Source organism: Diabrotica virgifera, chromosome 10, assembly GCF_917563875.1.
Source record: "Diabrotica virgifera virgifera chromosome 10, PGI_DIABVI_V3a".
NCBI classification, from domain to species: Eukaryota; Metazoa; Arthropoda; class Insecta; order Coleoptera; family Chrysomelidae; genus Diabrotica; species Diabrotica virgifera.
Window position 1 is genome coordinate 147,854,333 of NC_065452.1, and position 20,914 is coordinate 147,875,246.

At 30.4% G+C, this 20,914-nt stretch overlaps 1 protein-coding gene across 5 annotated transcripts in view; it reads left to right on the forward strand.

The window, feature by feature from the left end:
* LOC126893468 (protein disulfide-isomerase A6 homolog) overlaps positions 1 to 19,174 on the forward strand; it is a 250,979-nt gene extending 231,805 nt beyond the window's left edge. For 4 of the 5 annotated variants that reach the window (XM_050663710.1, XM_050663709.1, XM_050663708.1 and 1 more), the window contains exons 6-7: positions 4,694 to 4,852; positions 18,878 to 19,174. In XM_050663710.1, the coding sequence (XP_050519667.1) occupies positions 4,694 to 4,852; positions 18,878 to 19,037 (319 nt within the window). In that variant the 3' untranslated portion in view covers positions 19,038 to 19,174. Of the gene's footprint in view, positions 1 to 4,693; positions 4,853 to 18,877 lie in introns of those variants that run through there. The other variant, XR_007701190.1, reaches the window with a different exon arrangement.
* Positions 19,175 to 20,914: the final 1,740 nt, after the last annotated feature.

The following is a 20,914-nucleotide window of genomic DNA, read 5'->3' on the forward strand; positions in this document are numbered from 1 at the left end:
GCTCTGGTAAAGTAATAAAACGCATTTTGGGCTTCGCTACTGTTTATTTATGAAACTTGGTAATAAAGTTAAACACTTAAACAGAACTTATTAATCAAAAAACCTAACTAGACATGTAATAAGTAAAAAAAGACTCGAATTTGGTAATAAAGTTAAAAGCCTAAACATAATTTATCAATCAAAAAACCTAACTAGACTTATATTTGGTAACAAACAAGTAATAATAGATTTGTATTTGGTAACAAAATTAAAACACTTAAACAACATTTATCAACCAAAAAAACCTATTTAACTAGACCTGTATTTGGTAACAAAGTTAAAGCACTTAAACAACATTTATCAATAAAAAAACCTAACTAGACATTTAATAAGTAAAAACAGTTAAACACTTAAGGGGAAAGGCGCAAAATGTTGCCTGTTAAAATTTTCAATGCGTTTTAAATGTATTCATTTTTTTGGAATCATGAGAAAACTAATAAGTATTTTTAAAAAATTTAAATGCAGAATGAAAGATTACGTTATTACCGAGGGCCTCTCAAGTCCACCAGAATAAAAAATTTCTTTTGAATGAAATATTTGCAATTATAAATAACTGTAACTTATTAAAATAAACATATATATAGAAGTTTTCAGGGACTTTCGGCCCTCGGTAATCATGAAGTCTTTCATTCTGCCTTTAAATTTTTCAAAAATATTGATTAGTTTTCTTAGGATTCGAAAAAAATAAGTACATTTAAAGCACATTGAACATTTTGTCAGGCGACATTTTGCGCCTATGCCCTTAAACAAAATTATCAGTAGTAATTGCACAAGAGCTCTAAAATTTTATATTAATTTTAGAGATCGAGTGCAATTTGTTGCGATTATTTCATGAATAAAACTGTTCAAAACCAAAATTTTATTGTAATTTATTGATGTAAGTACAAATTAGTATAATTAAACACACAGTTGTTATAAATATTTCACGGTTAAAAGTCATCACTTTTATAATTTTTAAAACATTAATTGTCATTAATGTCACTGAATGTATGTTTTCGTAGCAACGAAGGGCATCTGACGTAATATACTTGACGAAGGGCAATTATCAAAAATTATCGATTTAATTTAGATTTCTGTAGCTTTCTATTGGTCAGAATCTCCTATGAATGAAATATTCAATCAAAAATCCTAACTAGACATGTAATAAGTATGTATTAACAAACTCGTATTTTGGAATTTTGGCAATACATTAAGGGCCGGTTGTTCGAACGCTAATCAACAATGATCACTATCAAATATTTAATTACTGTCACCAAAACTGTCAATGTCAACTTTTATTTAGTTGCTGAAAACATAATTGATTAAAATTATGAGATTAGTTAATCAATTAACATAACAATTATTAACATAATTGATTAAGTAAATTCATATTATGTTTTCAGCAACCCAAACAAAGTTGACATTGACAGTTGGTTACAATAATTAAATATTTGATAATGATCATTGTTGATTAGCTTTCGAACAACCGGGCCTTAGACAGTTAAACAGAACTTATTAATCAAAAAACCTAAGTGTACTAAATTTGCAATCAAGATGCAGTAGAAATTTACAAACCAAGACATGTTAAATACTACTAGGAGCACTCCCGAATCATAATTTACAATGTATAAACTTTGGAAATCATGATTTAGGATTTACAATGTATATGGGTACATTGTAAATTATGATTCAGGAGTACTCCTAGTAGCATTTAACGTGTCTTGGTTTGTTTATTTCTACTGCATCTTGATTGTAAATTTAGTATAGACATGTAATAAGTAAACCCTCCATCCCACAAGCTTCTAAGAACTTATTGGTATTCAACATTTATCACGTTTACCGTTTGGATACGGGATTTATTAATAATAACCGGTCAATGTGATTATTTCTGGTATATTTATTACTTTTACCTAGCTATTCGGGTTGTATTAATAGTAACCGGTAATTATTAATAATTCCCATTTAATCACATTTACCGTAACATATTTACTGATATCGGTATAAATTTGTAATGATTCTCACATCCTGATCATCTATTTCTATGTTCCGTAATATGTTTGCAAGCCTTCTGTGTGATTAGTGCCTTTAAATTCTTAGGTATTCATTCATTCAAAAACCTATTCTCCCATTTACCAACAGAAATTTTATTATATTTGCATACAGGGTGGGGCATTAGTGTGACAAAGTCCAATTACTCGTTTGTCGTAAGAGATACGAAACAAAGTTATTTACATAAAAGTTGGGGCATGGATAGGACCATAATTTAACAATATTTTCAGATATACAGGGTCACCCGTATTGACAGGGTGACACAAACTTTTGTTTTTTTTAATGGAACACCCTGTATATTTTTACATTTTTCGATTCTTCTCGATGCCTTCTTTCTCAAAATATAGGGTTTTGTAATATTATACGAGGTGGTTTAAAAGATAATTACGTTTTATTGTTAATTTAGTATTGTTAATTTAAAAAAGTTATTTAGGTAAAAGTTGGGGCACACATAGTACCATAATTTAAAAATATTTTCAAATATACAGGTTCGTCCGTATTGACAGGGTGACACAAACTTATGTTTTTCTTAATGGAACACCCTGTATATTTTCACATTATTGGATTCTCCTCGATGTTTCCTTTCTTCAAATATATGGTTTTGTAATATTATACGAGGTAGTTTAAAAGTTAATTGCGTTTTTTTGTTAATTTCGTAGCAAAATCTACACCCTGTAGAATTTTAGTGATTTGACATCAAATTTTTATTTTATGTTCAAACGATTTTTAATACAGTCTACTACTGTTAATCATTAATAGTATAGCGAAATGTTTAATTTTAGTATACAGGGTGGGTCGAAACTCGGAATGAGTATTTTCAGAGTTTTCTTAAATGGAACACCCTGTATTTTAGTATTGTAATGAAATTATATTTTATGGTACTTTTTTATTTCTTAAGCATTCCCTATACCTAAGTGCTTTAATTTGTAAGTTATTCGTCATTCTTTAAGCAAACATTAATTGCAACAAAAATTACGTAAAATTTCATTAGGTAGCCGTGAAAATATCCAATCAAAAGTAATTTTTCGAAAAAAAAATACATAATAATATAGCCTGATCCTTAATTTATTAATATTGGATGAGATATCCAAATACATTCGTAGTTAAGGTTGTTGGTGCTTAAAATATGAATCAAACATACAAAATTCTGCATAGTTGGCTATGACACAAAATTTGCTTAAACATTTGACATTATACTATTTACATAGTTTCAGTTGATTTTATACCATTACTAATATTAATTTTTCTAATGAGGAACGGATTAAAATGGCTTTGTGCTAGAAGAGTATAACAAAAATGAGCTACTAGCAATAAAAATTTATCATCAGCAGTTCCCTGATAGACGACAACCAAAAAGAGAAACTTTTGAAAGTATACTAAAACGGTTTCAACAGACTAGATACTTAGATTGTAAGAACGATTATACTAATATGCAGATCCTCAGTGACACTAAGGATTACATATAATTGCTGTTTTCTTCACTTACAATAGTTTTTATTCGAGCAGATTTATCATAATCTAAGTGATCAGTCCGTTGAAACCGTTCTAGTATATTTTTAAACGTTTCTCTTAGTTGTCGTCTATCAGGGAATTTCTAATGAAAAATTCTTATTGCTAGTAGCACATTTTTGTTATATTCCACTAGCACCAAAATCTTATTAGTCAGTTTCTCATAAGAAAAATACATATTAGTAATGGTAACAAAACAACTGGATCTATAAAAATAGTATAATGTCAAATTTTTAAGGAAATTTAGTGTCATAGCAGTCGAGGTAGAATATTGTATGTTTTTATTAATATTTTGCGCACTAACAAACTTAACCAAGAATTTATTTGGATATTTCATCCAATAGTAATAAATTAAGGATCAGACTAGATTATGATGTATTTTCTTTTCCAAAAATTATTCCTGATTAAATATTTTCACAGCCACCTAATAAAATTTCACGTAATTTGTCTTACAATTAATGTTTGGCTTAAAGAATCACGAATAACTTACAAATTAAAGCACTTAGGTATAGGGAATGCTTAAGAAATAAAAAAGTACCATAAAATATCATTTCATTACAATACTTAAATACAGGGTGTTCCATTTAAGAAAACTCAGAAAATACTCATTCCGAGTTTCGACCCACCCTGTATACTAAAATTAAACAGTTCGCTATACTGTTAATGTTTAACAATAGTAGACTATATTAAAAATCGTTTGAACATAAAATAAAAATTTGATGTCAAATCACTAAAATTCTACAGGGTGTAGATTTTGCTACGAAATTAACAAAAAAACTTAATTAACTTTTAAACTACCTCGTATAATATTACAAAACCATATATTTTAAGAAAGGAAACATCGAGGAGAATCCAAAAATGTAAAAATATACAGGGTGTTCCATTTAAAAAAACATAAGTTTGTGTCACCCTGTCAATACGGACGCCCCTGTATATTTGAAAATATTTTTAAAATATGATACTATGTCTGCCTGCCCCAACTTTTACCTAAATAACTTTTTTTCGTATCTCTTACGACAAACGAGTAATTGGACTTTGTCACACTAATGCCCCACCCTGTATGTACTGTTTAAATATCTCTATCTAACCAAATATAATAATTTTGTTATTTTTATAGATGGGTCTGGTCTGAAGCAGGTACTCAACTTGATTTAGAAAATTCCCTTGATATTGGTGGATTTGGATATCCAGCTATGGCTGTCATTAACTCAAAGAAAATGAAATATTCTATTCTCCGTGGATCATTTTCCAAGGATGGTATTTATGAATTTTTAAGGTAAGAATAATAAAACCATTGTGTCTTCGTTCATTTTCAGAAAAACATCAAATTAAAACAATGTTGACTAACAATAACAAAAAATACACATAGTTTCAAATGTTGTTCTGAAGCTATTTCCTTGTGGCATTTTTATGATTAACTATTTAGATGGGAAATAAGCCACAATTAAATTGAAAAAAATAATTTTATTAACGTTTCGACGCCCAAATTGGGTGTCATTGACAAAATACAAAATACTACTAATTAAACAAAAATGTTGTTGCTAAGTAAAATATTCTTCTAATAATTTATTTAATCTGACTCATTTATATTGGCAATGCAGATATACAGGGTGTTAGTAAATAAGTATGAAAAATTTTAAGGGCTAATTCTACATGAAAAATTAATGCCGGTTTGTTCTATAACCATATGTATGCAAATGCTTAGTTTCCGAGATACGGGGTGTTGAAATTTTTATTTCAAACTGCCAATTTATTTATTGCTCTAAGACCAGTCGAGATATGAGAATGAAATTTGGTGAGTTTTAGGAGGTAGTTATTACGCATTTTTTGACATAATTAAGAATTTTGTATTCATCATTGGCGCGCCTACGGGTAAGGGTCTCAATTTTTTTAAAGAAAAAAATAGTATACCACTGAGATAATTCGAATTAAAAATTATTTTTAAATTCTACGTCTAATTTGTGATAAAAAACTTTTCTTGACTTTTTTTCATATGGTGCACCGTTTTTATGCAGAAAAATAAAACATCTTGACGCGTATTTTTCATTTTTTTAATACAATATCAAGAAATATCCAATATAATAATACTAAACTGGAACAATAACAGAAAATATTACTAATAAGATTTTAACTAGGTGCAGAGCTACAACAAATGTTAAAAATTACCTCCTTTAGAGGTTATAGAAGAATTTTATATTCATCATTGGCGCGCTTACGGGTAATGTTCTGAATTTTTTTAAGAGAAAAATAGTACGCCACTGAGATATGTCAAATTAAAAATCATTTTTGAATTGCTGATTAAATTTACGACAAAAAAGCTTTCTTGCCTTTTTTTCATATGCGGCGCCGTTTTTATGTAAAAAACTAAGTTTCTATGCATATGGAAGCTACCTCAAATACTTTGTAAGCGTTAGGATGTTTTATTTTTTGCATAAAAACGGCGCCTCGTATGAAAAAAAGGTAAGAAAGATTTTTGTCGTAAATTGAACGAGGAATTCAAAAATAATTTTTAGTTTGACATATCTCAGTGGCGTACTATTTTTTTCTTCAAAAAATTCAGACAATTACCCGTACGCGCGCTAATGATGAATTTAAAATTCTTCTGTTACCTGTAAAGGAGATCATTTTAAACATTTTTTGCAGCTTTGCACCTAGTTGAAATCTTATTAGTAATATTTTCTGTTATTGTTCTAGTTTCGTAATACAGTGGAACCTGTTTAATTCGAACTTCCATAATTCGAAATCTTCTTTAATTCGAATTTTTATTCTGGTCCCTAGCATTTCCTATATAAGTAATGGTAAAAAGTGAATAATTCGAATTATATTTTGGATAATTCGAACTTTTCTACTATCTTTTCTGAATATCTTAGAATATTTTGTCATTACTAAGAAGCTAAATTCTAAAACGCAGCTAAAAATTTCGAATCTCTTTGGAAAAAAATAAAGTCTGTCTTTTTTATATCTTGCAAATGTTTTAATTGGTATTTTTGGCCGAATTTTGTTGGCCCATTTTTTAGGTTGACAAAACTCGGGCAAGAATAGGAACAAAAACATTTCCAAGTGATAAAAATGATCAACTAGTTTTTTTGTTGATCAGTTACTGATATTTATCATTTGCAGGTGTTTTTGTAGGTAATCGTTGTTTTTGTAGATTTATTTTTTAATTCGAATTTTTGGATAATTCGAATTTTTTTAACGGTCCCCTGAGATTCGAATTATCCAAGTTTCACTGTATTATATTGGATAGTTCTTGATGATTGTATTAAGAAATGAAAAATACGCGCCAAGATATTTTATTTTTCTGCACAAAACGGTGCATCATATGAAAAAAGGCAAGAAATGTTTTTTATCAAAAATTAAACGTGGAATTTAAAAATAATTTTTAATTAGGAATATCTCAGTGACATACTATTTTTTTCTTTAAAAAAAATCAGACTATTACCCGTATGCGCGCCAATGATGAATACAAAATTCTTAATTGTATGTTAAAAAATGCGCAATAACTACCTCCTAAAACCCACCAAATTTTATTTTCATAGTTCAACTGGTCTTAGAGCAATAAATAAATTGGCAGTTTGAAATAAAAATTTCAACACCCCGTATCTCGCAAACGAAGCATTTGCGAACATATGTTTACAGAGCAAACCGGCATTAATTTTTCATGTAGAATTAGCCCTTAAAAGTTTTCATACTTATTTACTAACACCCTGTATATTATACATTATTATACATTTTAAAGTAGAAGACTTTAAAATGATATTGCCAATATTTATGACTTGCGTTCCTGGAACGACTTTACTGAAAGATAGTTCATTCGATTACATGAAATCAACCCCAACTCAAGAATATCCGTCACAAAAAAATCATAGCATGTGATCTGTCTTTAAGAAGACAACCAAATGTAACGATGACAGTAAAATTCTCGCGTTAGAGATTCCATAGTAAATATGACATTATGTACTAATAATACCTATTTTCAACTAAATAATCAATTCTATAAACAAAATTTTGGTGTATGTATGACATTATGTACTAATAATACCTATTTTCAACTAAATAATGAATTATATAAACAAAATTTTGGTCTAGCAATGGGCTCTTCTTTATCTCCATTATTGGCTAATATATTTATGGAGGATTTCGAAACTAATATCATTTTTAAACAAAATAACCCACAGTATGCTGGAGATATGTAGATGATGTGTTTTCAATATGGCCTCATAGATCAGAATTGTTGGATACATTCCTGAATATTATAAATGATCAAGAAGAGACAATAAAATTTACAATGGAAAAGGAATACAATAACACCCTGCCTTTTCTCGATGTTTTAGTCTCAAAGAAGGATACTGGATATGAGACTCAAGTGTATAGAAAACCAACACACACCAACAGATATCTCAATTACAAATCAAATCACAACATCAACGTTAAAAAGGGAATCATTAAATCCTTGTATGATAGAGCCAAAATTACTTGTTCTAACGAAAATCATTTTTAGAAGAAAAACAATTGTTAACATCTGTTTTAGTAAAAGATGATTATCCTTTATCGTTTATAAATAAGGAATAATTGTCAAGATTGGATCGAATGGAACAGAACAACTTAGAACGGGATCCTACAACATTCACAAGAAATAATACGAGGAAAATATCAATACCATATATAAAAGGACTATCCGAGAAATTTAAAACAATAGGAAATAAATTCAACATTTCAACAACATTCAAAACAACAAACACATTGAGATCTATTATATCTAAAACTAAACCTAACAATGAACAAGAAAGAACAAGGAATTGCATTTATAAAATACCTTGTGAATGCGAACAATTTTATTTAGGTGAAACGAAACATCAAGACCATTAAACGTTAGAATAAGTGAACATCAGTCTTATATTAAAAATAGACAATTTGATAGATCTCAAATATGTCAACACGCATGGGATAATGAACATAGAGTTCAGTGGAGAGATTCGAGTATAGTCCTGAAAGAATCAGATAGTAAAACGAGGAAAATCAAAGAAGCGGCTCTAATTATGCTAAATAAAACCAATTGTGTCGCAAATTCCTCGGTAGAATGCAGTAGGATGTGGTTACCCATACTGAAAGAGGAAGTCAATAGAAAGAAAATACCACGATTAGTAAGTCAATAACATCGAGTTAGTACAAATTTTATATTTTAGTATTACTTATTGTATATCTATGTATTATTAATATTATTTATAATTTAAACATATTAAAATCAGAATTTGGTATTAGTTTTTTGAAAGTAAATTAAATGTAAGACCAAATACTTACGATGTCGGAATAGTATCACGAGGTTTTTTCCTGGTTTTTCCTCGTGATTTACTATGGAATCTCTAACGCGAGAATTTTACTGTCATCGTTGCATTTGGTTGTCTTTTTAAAGACAGATCACATGCTATGATTTTTTTTGTGACGGATATTCTTGAGTTGGGGTTGATTTCATGTAATCGAATGAACTATCTTTCAGTAAAGTCGTCCCAAGAACGCAAGTCATAAATATTGGCAATATCATTTTAAAGTCTTCTACTTTCATATGTATAATATATGTCTACATTACCAATATAAATGAGTCAGATTAAATAAATTATTAGAAAAATATTTTACTTAGCAACAACATTTTTGTTTAATTAGTAGTATTTTGTATTTTGACGACACCCGATTTGGGCGTCGAAACGTTAATAAATTTTCTTTTTTTTTTCAATTTAATTGTGGCTTATTTCCCATATAAATAGCTAATCATAGTTTCAAATGTTATGTATCACCCAAAATTTTTGCTTTTATCAATTATTTTCAGAAACGACTCTTATTGGTTTTATTTATAAAAAAATCATAACGTTGACAGATATTTTTTGTTTTAAAAGAGATACTGTTTTTTTATAAATCAAAAAATAAAAAATAAATTTCTAATTAATATGTATTTAACAAATTTAATGTTGTATATTTCCACCATGTGCATCGATGCAAGCCTGGATTCGAGCTTTAATACTGCTAACAAGTCAATCTATCATTTCCTGCGGCAGATTCTCCCATTCTTTTCTACCGCCAATTGTAGGTTCATGGTGGGTTCTAAGACAGTCCAGGGAGCACCTGTTTTGAGATGGACGTTGAGAGGTGACTCAAATTTTGTTGCAGAAATTGCTTGAAAATAACTCAAATAATAATATTTGAGTTATCCTCCCACTCAAAATGGTCCGGAACATTGTTTAAATAATCAAAATGTCAAAATATGAAGGAAAAATTCGATTTTTTTATTGGTTTTTTGATTATATCTTTAAAACTATTCATTTCTGAGAAAAGTTGTACTGACATAAAAGTTGCGTAATTAAATTTCCTACAATATAGAATTGGTTAAGAATTTAAAAAATAGTCACCCTTGTTGCAAAATGGCAATAATTGCGAAAAAAAAACATACAAAAACAAGTATGTATTCGCATTTTACGTTTTTCAACCATTTAGGATCTTCATATTTTACCCAGAAAAACTTTATGATATAGTAAAACAACACTGTAAATTTAATTAAGATCGGTTTAATAGATTTTGCAAAATAAATTTTGCAATCCAGCTTTCGCAAAAAAAAATCATTTTTTTTTTAAATGTTGCAGGACTGAAAATAAAGCAGATAGCAAGTTGAATTTTTTTTTGCTTACAGAAGTGTACTGTACCTTTCATTTGCAATTTGCAAAATTGAAAGCAATTAATTACCACGGCGTCAGAAAATTTTTTAAATAAACGCTGCTACGCGCAGGACAGCGGTGTTCGATTCACACAAGTTGATTTCCACCAAAATTTCTTCCAATCTTTATCTAATATATTATTTTCTTACTCTATATTTTGTTGTATTTTAATATTTTAATTCCACAAAAATCAAACTAATTTTATTATTGTTTGTGAAATATTGTTTAAACAATTGCATATGTTTAAAAATAATAAACTTTTATTCTCTAACTTAAAATATATGAACAAAGAAAGTTTTTGCTAAAAGTGTTATTTCAAAGAATAGAGTATGTGTTTTTATTTTGCAATAAACAAATTTATTTATATCAAAATGTAATAAAAATTAAAATGTATCAATCATTATCAAATGTCATTGGAATGCCCAATCAGAGCAAACTATCGGCTGTCCTGCGCGTAGCACCAATAATTAATGTTTATTTAAAAAAAATTCCTGACGCCGTGGTAGTTAATCGATTTTAATTTTGCAAATTGCAAATGAAAGGTACAGTACACTTCTATAAGCAAAAAAAATTCAACTTGCTATCTGCTTTATTTTCAGTCCTGTAACAGTTTAAAAAATGAATTTTTTTTGCTAAGGCTGGATTGCAAAATTTTTTTTGAAAAATCTATTGAACCGATCTTAATGAAATTTACAGTATTGTTTAACTGTATCATATAGTTTTTCTGGGTGAAATTTGAAGGTCCTAAGTTTAGCATAAATGGTTCATCATCATCCAGCCTCAAAAGTCCACTGCTGAACATAGGCCTCCTCCCCTCGTTTCCAACCCCATCTATCCTGCGCCGCCCTCATCCAGTTTTTATTTACCTTTCTTAAGTCGTCAGTCCATCTTGTAGGCGGTCGACCGACGCTTCTCTTGTCTTCTCTTGGCCTCCATTCCAATAACCTCTTCGTCCATCGCCCATCTGTCATTCTGGCTACGTGTCCTGACCATCTCCACTTCAACCTGGCTATCCTCTCGATGACGTCAGTCACCTTTGTTCTTCTCCTGATTTCTTCGTTTCTGATTTTGTCTCGCAGAGGTATTCCTAACATTGACCGCTCCATTCTTCTCTGCGTGACTCTTAGTTTGGTAGCCGAGGCTTTAGTTAAGGTAAGTGTTTCTGATCCGTACGTCAAGACTGGGAGGACGCACTGATCGAATACCTTTCTCTTTAGACATGTGGGTAACTCACTTTTAAAAGTTTCTCTCAGTTTTCCAAATGCTGCCCACCCAAGACCGATTCTTCTCTTCAGCTCATGAGTCTGGTTATCCCTGCCAATCGTAATTTCATGTCCCAGGTATTTATATCTATCTACGAGTTCTATTTCCTTCCCACCAATACTGATGTTCTGGTTGGGTACCAAATTTGTCATTATTTTTGTTTTTGAGATGTTTATATTTAAACCTACATTTTCTGTAGCTACAACGAGTTCTTGTACCATCTCTCTTGCCATACCTAGATCCTCAGCTACTATGACTATATCATCGGCGAAACGTAAGTTGTTTAGGTATTCTCCATCTATTTTTATTCCCTTTGTCATCCAATCCAAACTCTTGAAAGCATGTTCTAAGACCGTATTAAAAAGTTTAGGTGACATTGGGTCTCCTTGTCTAACCCCCCGTTCTATTTTTATGCGATTACTGTTAGTATGTAATTTGACAGTGGTTGTTGCCTGTAAGTATATTTTGTGTAATAATTTTGTATACCTATAATCTAGCCTGCATTCTTTAAGCGCCTGTAATATTTTGCTAAGTTCAACTGTGTCAAAGGCTTTATGAAAATCGATAAAAACTAGAACTAGGGGTTTATTGTATTCCACTACTTTCTCTATCAGGGTTTTTATACTTTGTAGATGGTCATTTGTTCCGTAATTTTTTCGGAATCCTGCCTGTTCTCTTGGTTGATAAGTCTCTAACTTTCTTTCCATTCTCTTAACTATTATTCGCGTAAATAACTTATATAAATGGCTGAGGAGGCTAATCGGTCTGTAATTCTCTAAATTGGCTTTGTCTCCTGCTTTGTGTAATAGAATCATAGTAGCGTTGTTCCAGTCTGTTGGAATATTGGCGTTGTGAAGGCAGATATTGAAAAGTTGTTTAATTTTTTCAAGTAGTATATTTCCTCCAATTTTTAGTGCTTCTGATACTATTCCATCTTCACCTGGGGTTCGATTATTTTTCATTTTCTTCAGAGCCTCTTTGATTTCTGATTTTGTTATATCGGGCATTAAATCCGATCCTTGATTTAATACCCCAGTTTTTACTGTAATTGGAGGTTGCGCATTGTCATCTTTTTTTCTTGATTTGTATAACTCTGTGTAGAACTCTTCGACTATTGTTAATATTTCATCTCTGTTTGTAGTTTCTTTTCCAGTTCTGTTTCTTAGTTTGTTGATTTCTATTTTTCCTTTTTGTACGCTTACGTTCTTCAAAACTTTCATGTTCTTATTTTGCTCTATTGCTTGTTTTGTTTTTTCTACATTGTAGTTTCTTATGTCTTTTCTTATTGACTTTGTGATAGTCTTATTTATTTGATTTAGCGCTTCTTTGCTGGAACTTGTATCTCCATTCATCTGTCGTCTTAGTTCTATAAGGGTTTTAGTAGGTTGACTTAGTTTTTCATCTTTTTGGATTGTTGGACAGTATTTAGTTTGAGCCTGTTGTATTGTGGTGATTATTTGCTTGTTCAGTATATTAATGTCTGTTGTTGTTGTATCTTTCAATGTATCATTAATATATTTTTCGAACTCCTGAATATTAGTTGGTTTTACCCATTTCTTTGGGTGTTTCTTTTTTATCATTTTGAGTCTTTCCTTTTCGATCGATATCGTTATTTTAGCTCTTACTAACCTGTGATCACTGCTTGTGCTGAACTGGTTTAACACATTTACGTCTTTAAATAATTCTGTTGAATTCTGTTGCATAAATGGTTGAAAAACGTAAAATGCGAATACTTGTTTTTGTATAGTTTTTTCCCAATTATTGCTATTTTGCAACAAGGGTGACTATTTTTTAAATTTTCAACCAACTCTATATTGTAGGAAATTTAATTACACAACTTTTATGTCAATACAACTTTTCTCGGAAATGAATACTCTTAAAGTTATAATCAAAAAACGAAGAAAAAAATCGAATTTTTCCTTCATTTTTTGACATTTTGATTATTTAAACAATGTTCCGGACCTTTTTGAGAGGGAGGATAACCCAAATATTATTATTTGACTTATTTTCAAGCAATTTCTGCAAAAAAATTTGAGTCACTTCTCAACGTCCAAATGTACTAATATTTTTACAGATGCGCCCTGGTCTAGTATTTTACATGAAAGACGCATATTAAATATGTGATTATAGTCCTGGGTAATCAGGATTTCCTCGTGACACTCAAAGATCCAGGTAGCTGACTACTTTTTTAGTTATTGTAGACCTATGGGAAGAAAACGTACCTATTTCCTGCCTAGAGTTCGCGTCCGTTTTTTAATTATTAACAATTTAGTGCAAAAATCGCGATTTTTTCGATTTTTCGCACCCCATTCAAAAACTAAATAGTTGACATAAAATTATAAAATTCAATTTTTTAGAACATTGAAAAACCTTCAAAATGCCGATTTTTGAAAGTTAAAAAGTTAATTTGTTGCTACGCAAACTGCAAAATAAGTGAAAATTGTTATTTGTTAATAACTATTACTAAAACTACCTTATAACTTTAGTGTTTCACCCAAAGTTGGGTATTGGGGTACTTAACAAAACTTCAAAATTTGAGACTGATCTATTAATTATTTTAAGAGTTATTCTATTTGTTTATCCCAGAGACCTTTATTTTGCAATAACATAAGACAGAAAATAATGAAGATATGACAATTCTGAGTATGCCAAATGAAAGTAGAAGTTTGATAGTATCAAAATGTAAAAAAAGATACAAAAATTAATCAATATAATCAAAAATCCTAATGCCAAATTTTTGAAATTTTGTAGTTTATAAACATTTATAATAACTTTACAAATGTTATCCGTAGGAACAATCTTTTATATATTCGAAAAGCTAGTATTTTAACACGAATTTTCAAATAAAGAAAATTTAGCCTGGGTTCATTAGGGACAAAGTTAGCCATATATGTTTTTTTTAATTCACAGCTAATTTGTTTATAATAATTAAGGAATTTCATTGATGCCATTTTAAGTAATGGGATTTGTATTTTTTCTTAAAAAAATTTGCACAAACATTGTACCTTCACAGCACCCTCTACGATTTTTCAAAAATGTAGTTCAAACGATTACTAGGGGGAACATACAAGTACACCGAGTTAAAATACCGAAAAAGCAATTTCAAACTAATACAATTTTCTGTATCTCCGGATCAACTCAATGGATTTTCATCTTTCTTTTTTAATTTGTACGTAATTTCTACGTACATTACAAATATGCAAATTGTTTATAAACTTATTAATTAATGAACAGTCTAATTTGTTTAAACAATTCTTGAAAAAATATTTTTTTACAAAAATCTATTTTTTAAATCATAATATCATTAATGATCATAGAAAAAGTTAAAGTACACTTTAATAAATAAATGATTTTTATCAGATAATTATTTATTGAAGATAATTTATTTATTAAATTATACCTTAACTTTTTCTATGATTAATAACGATAGTATGATTAAAATCATGGATTTTTGGGCAAAAATTATTTTTTCAAAAATTGTTTAAACAAATTAGACTGTTTATTAATTTTGATAAAAATAATAAACTTAAAGATAAAACCCATAACTAAATTAAAATTCATGGTGACGTTTCAATTATTACTTTAATCATCGTAAGAATAATAAGTTTCTTGAGCGGATGCTTTAAAATAATTTTAAAGGAACAAACAATAATTAATGAAAACGTAAAAAATGACATTGACAATCATTGGGTTAAGTCAATAATTTCAAACACGTGTTTCAAACATTTTGCGTGTTTAAGGGTGGCTTCAGAAGAGATATGGATAATGCCTCCTTGATGCTGAGTTCCGTTGGAGAACTTGCATGACCAATGATTGAGAAGTCCTTACGACTAATAGGGTGGTCAGAATCAGTCATATGTTGGAATACCGCTGAATTTGGAACTGTTCTTGATCGTCTTCCTAAGTGAGGAGTGACACCTAAGTGTTCGTAACATCTGACATTAAAGTGACGTCGAGTCTTCCCGACGTACGTAGCTGCACAGCTACTACATTTGAATTGGTATATAATGTTAGATGCGAGATCACTAGGAATCATGTCTTTCACATGGAAACGAGATCCTATCCTTTCCAAAGTCGTGAAAGCAAATCTTAATTCTATAGAGGGAAATGCTTTTTTAATTGTTCTACGGATGTTGCGTCGGATTTGTAAGCTGTGGTAACCAGTATATGGAAGTTTGATATAGATCTTTTCTTTGATTTCTTCTACTTTGCTGTTTGGTTGGAATTTGTCATTGAAAAAACGTCTGATGTATCTTTCTAAGAAGTTCAACGAAAAACCATTTTTACTTAAGATCACCTTTATGTGTTCTAACTCTTCATGTAAGAATTGCCAGGTTGAACAGATAGTGAAAGCGCGGTGAACAAGTATATTGATTAAACTTGTTTTGTATTTGTTGGGAATGAAGCTATCTGCGCTTATATACAGGCCGGTGAAGGTTGGTTTTCTGTATATTGAAGTGGAAAAACCTGAAGGTGATCTGAAGATGTTAATTCCTAAGAAGGGCAGATTTCCATTGACTCCAGTGACATAGAAAAGTGTTCGCGAAAACTGGTCCTAAAGGAGAGCCCATTGCAACGCCATCTATTTGTCTATACACTTTTCCGTCAAAGCTGAATAGACATTCTTTGACAGCTAATGTCAGTAGATCTTTAAATTTTGACTGCTTCATTCCTAAAAAGCTTAAATTGGAACTTGGAAAAAGTGAATTTATTATTATGTTGATGGTTTCATCTAAGGGAACGTTTGTAAACAGACTTTCTTTCAACGTCGAAACTGACCATAATTCCATCTTTGTGTCTGTCTTGGTTGGTAATTTCCTTCGCAAATGAAAATGTATCTTTTACTGTGAATTCATTTTCAGTCAGTATTTGAAGGTGTGGGACAAGATATTTAGCTAACAGATAGTTTGGAGTATTGATGGAGCTGAGAATCGGTCTTAGAGGGCCACCAGTTTTGTGCACTTTTGGGACTCCGTATAAACGTCCAAGTTGTGAACCAGTGGGAGCAGTTTCTTTGAATATCTTGGAAGAACAATTTTTAAGTTTTTTCCGGAAATTGTCTTCAAATGATAACATTAATTTAAATAGGTTATTAAATGGTATGTTAATAAATTTTGTGTTATCCGATAGAATGTTGTTTAATTTTTCTACGTAATTTAAGCGATCTAAAATGACTATTCCGTTGCCTTTATCAGGCCGGATAATGATAATGTTTTTATTTTTTTTTTTTGTAAATTACGTAAGGCAATAAATTCTTCTTTAGTGAGGTTTGACTGTGGGGGCTTAAAATAGTTTAAAGAATTCAGTGCTATATCTTTAAGACGGGCTGTTATGCCATCTAGCGTTATTCCACAGTTAGGTTGTAAACAGGTATTTGGGTGTTGATTGGCATAATTGTGGAGGTGGCGTGCTGTATACTCCATCGGTACTGCGAAGTTCATTTTGTTCATTCTTTGGGGAGCTAAAGCATAATTTAAGAATTTGGATAAAACACGTTTCTCAGTTTCATTAAGTACATATGTGGAAAAGTTAAAAATTACTTCTTCAGCGGATAAAGATGACTGTCCAGTGAATGATCCTAATAATTTTCTTAGTTTTTTACTGTGTATTAAAGATGTTTTTGTGAGCCGTTTCTTTATGGAACTGTTCCAACATTCCAACACTTGAGTGTCAGTCCTCACTTAGGAAGACGATCAAGAACAGTTCCAAATTCAGCGGTATTCCAACATATGACTGATTCTGACCACCCTATTAGTCGTAAGGACTTCTCAATCATTGGTCATGCAAGTTCTCCAACGGAACTCAGCATCAAGGAGGCATTATCCATATTTCTTTTGAAGCCACCCTTAAACACGCAACAAGACATGGCGTGTTTGAAATTATTGACTTAACCCAGTGATTGTCAATGTCATTTTTTACGTTTTCATTAATTATTGTTTGTTCCTTTAAAATTATTTTAAAGCATCCGCTCAAGAAACTTATTATTCTGACGATAGTTATGGGTTTTATCTTTAAGTTTATTATTTTTATCAAGTTTAATAGTGTGTCCTTATCTACATGTTTATTAATTAATAAATGTCTAGACAAATTGCATATTGGTAATGTACAGAAAAATTACAGACAACTTAAAAAAAGAACGATCAAAATATATTCAGTAGATCCCGAGATATAAAAAATGATAGTAGTTTTAAGTGCCTTTTTTAGTTTTTGAACTCGTGCATTTGTCGGCTCCCAGCTCCCCCTTCACTTACCACGACTAGTCATTAATTGAACTACATTTTTAAAAATTCGTGTAAAATACCAGCTTTTCTAATATGCAAAATGATTTTTTCTACGGACAATATTTTTAAAGTTATTCTAAATGTTTATAAAACTACAAAATTTCACAAATTTGGCATTACGATTTTTGACTATATTAGATAATTTGTTTGATCTTTTTTTAGTACATTTTGATAGCATCAGTTTTCTACTTTCATTTGGCATACGCAGAATTGCCCTATCTTCATTATTTTCTGTCTTATGTTATTGCAAAATAAAGGTCTCTGGGATAAACAATTAGAATAACTCTTAAACTAATTAATGGATCGGTCTCAAATTTTGAGGGTTTGTTAAGTACCTCAATACCCAACTTTGGGTGAAACACTAAAGTTCTAAGGTAGTTTTAGTAAAAGTTATTAACAAACAACGATTTTCACTTATTTTGCAGTTTGCGTAGCAACAAATTAACTTTTTAACTTTCAAAAATCGGCATTTTGAAGGTTTTTAATGTTCTAAAAAATTAAATTTTGTAATTTTATGTCGACTATTTAGCTTTTGAATGGAGTGGAAAAAATCGTGATTTTTGCACTAAATTGTTAATAATTAAAAAACGAACGCGAACTCTAGGCAGGAAACAGGTAGGTTTTCTTCCTATAGGTCTACAATAACTTAAAAAATAGTCAGCTATAGTATTTTTACTACAAAAACGTTATTACGTAGGTCAAAATTTTTGACGTAAGAGAACTGTCAAAACATTAGAATGTGACTTTTCATTATTGCCGTGTTTATAATAAACATAGCAATAATGAAAAGTCACATTCTAATGTTTTGACAGTTCTCTTACGTCAAAAATTTTGACCTACGTAATAACGTTTTTGTAGTAAAAATACTATACCTGGATCTTTGAGTATCCCGAACATGGTCTATTTCTAGCTTATTACCCTGGAGTAATAAGGATACGGATTTATAAAAGTGTAAAAATCGTGAATACGAGGGGCGATGCATAACTTTTGAAACTATGTGTAGTATTCTAATAGTAATAATGTTCAGTAATATAGTTTTATTCTTTTCCGTAGAAATTTGTCCTATGGTAAAGGCAATACTGCCCCTGTAAAGGGCCAACAGCTTCCAAAAATAAACAAAATCGAACCTTGGGATGGCAAGGATGGTGTGCTTCCAGAAGAAGAGGATATTGATCTCTCCGATGTAGATTTAGATGAGAAAGAAGAGTTGTAAATGTCTTAAATTTAAATTTATGTATCAAGTCCTGCTGTAAAAGTTTGGATTAAATCAATTTCCAAAATGTAAATTTTTTAATCATAACCAGTTGATTTGTATATTTTGTAATTCTGTATAAAAATGCTTTAACTTAAGTTTAACACCTTTCCTTCTCCCTAGTACCATCTCTTTTGATATCCATTCTTGCTTTTACAGTGGAACCCCGATAACCCAGACCGATTTTCATCAGACAAACATTTCAACAATAAAAATGTAAATGTAATATAATATTTGAGAGATAATTTGTGTATTTGTGTAATTTGAACTATACGATAGTAAAAATGACTCATGACACACGGCGGCAGAGCGACGTTCATTGTCTCGGATTATCGGAAACAACATGCACCTGTATTCTTTTATTTATTTCAAGCTGTCTTAACATTGTTTAAAAAAGACTAAATGACTATTTAAAATATTCTTTTTTAAACCATGGTATTAGTCTCCACTGTTCTTAAATAACATAACATCGTTCCGATTGTGACCGTATTGTGTGTAGTACCGAGTTTTTACCAAGAGATTAACAATACTTTATACTCTATACAACTATACGTAATTTAGATGTGTACTGTGCATATATATTTCATGTTATTTCAATTATAACGGAGTTTATCTGTAAGTATACCGTAGTTTATTAATTTTTACCATATTCTCCGGCAAACCCGGATTTCCGATAACCTGGATCGACCGCGGTCCCGATTAATCCGAGTTATCGAGGTTCCACTGTATTTATATTTATTTACACACGTGTGTAGAATGTCGTAACTCATATTTTTAAATAACAACAACCCGATATATAACTTTACTGATAAAAATAATTTGTTCTAAACGTATTTATAATATGAGAATCCGGTAGAATAATTTATCTTCTTTTTCCTGTGTAAAGTTACTAATTTTATTAGAAATATGTCTAAGTTAAAAACTGATAATTAATTTTATCGGAGATGAAGATTACAAAATATATTCATGCGAAAATCCGATAAAGAATTTTAGACTATGATAGTTTATTAAATTTCAGCACACTTTTTTCCTGCGAAACCCCAGTAAAAGATGGCGTAAATTGACAATTGAATATTACGAAAACAAAAAAATCTGTTAGAATGGGGCCCATATTTATAATGAACAACAAACTCTAGAGCTTCCAAGGTACCACAGCAAATGAATTGTAGTAAATTTAAATTAAGTGTACTGAAAAGTTGTCTGAATGCTAATATTAGTCTAGTCTAGAAAAATTTTTATTTTTGTACAATATAACTGTACAACTAATTAGGACTAGATTTGTCCCTAAAACTTCCCAAAGAAAGGAACTAACATTTAGTAAGAAATGTTTCTTTCCGCTAGCTTACCATGAATGAATACCAGTGTGTCAAAAGTTTTTTAAAAAACGCTGTGTATATTCTCAGATGATATAATAAATGCTGTAGCTACTGCAGGATATTCTAAAGACAATAGCGGAAAACGGTAACCAGTTAATAAATACATCAGAAGATATTGGTTTGAATAAAAAAACTCGTACTCTACGCCCTAAAAGGCTAAAACAAAGTTCATCCCAAAAAGCAAACATAGACTTACGAACTCTGGGTAATTTACCAAAGTTATTTAAAAGTACGTTTTCAATAAGTGAAGCAAAGAAAACGGATTTGATAAACATGTGCCAAGAAAATATTTTCCCTAAGAGGTGCATGCTTGAATCTTCTTCTTAACGTGCCCTATCAAGTCCCCTTGACGTTGGCGATTAACATGGCGAAACTGTCTGTGTCTCGAGCTATTCTAAATAGGTGTTCTGCTTTCTTTATTCCTGTCCACTCCCGGATATTCTTCAACCAAGAGGCCTGCTT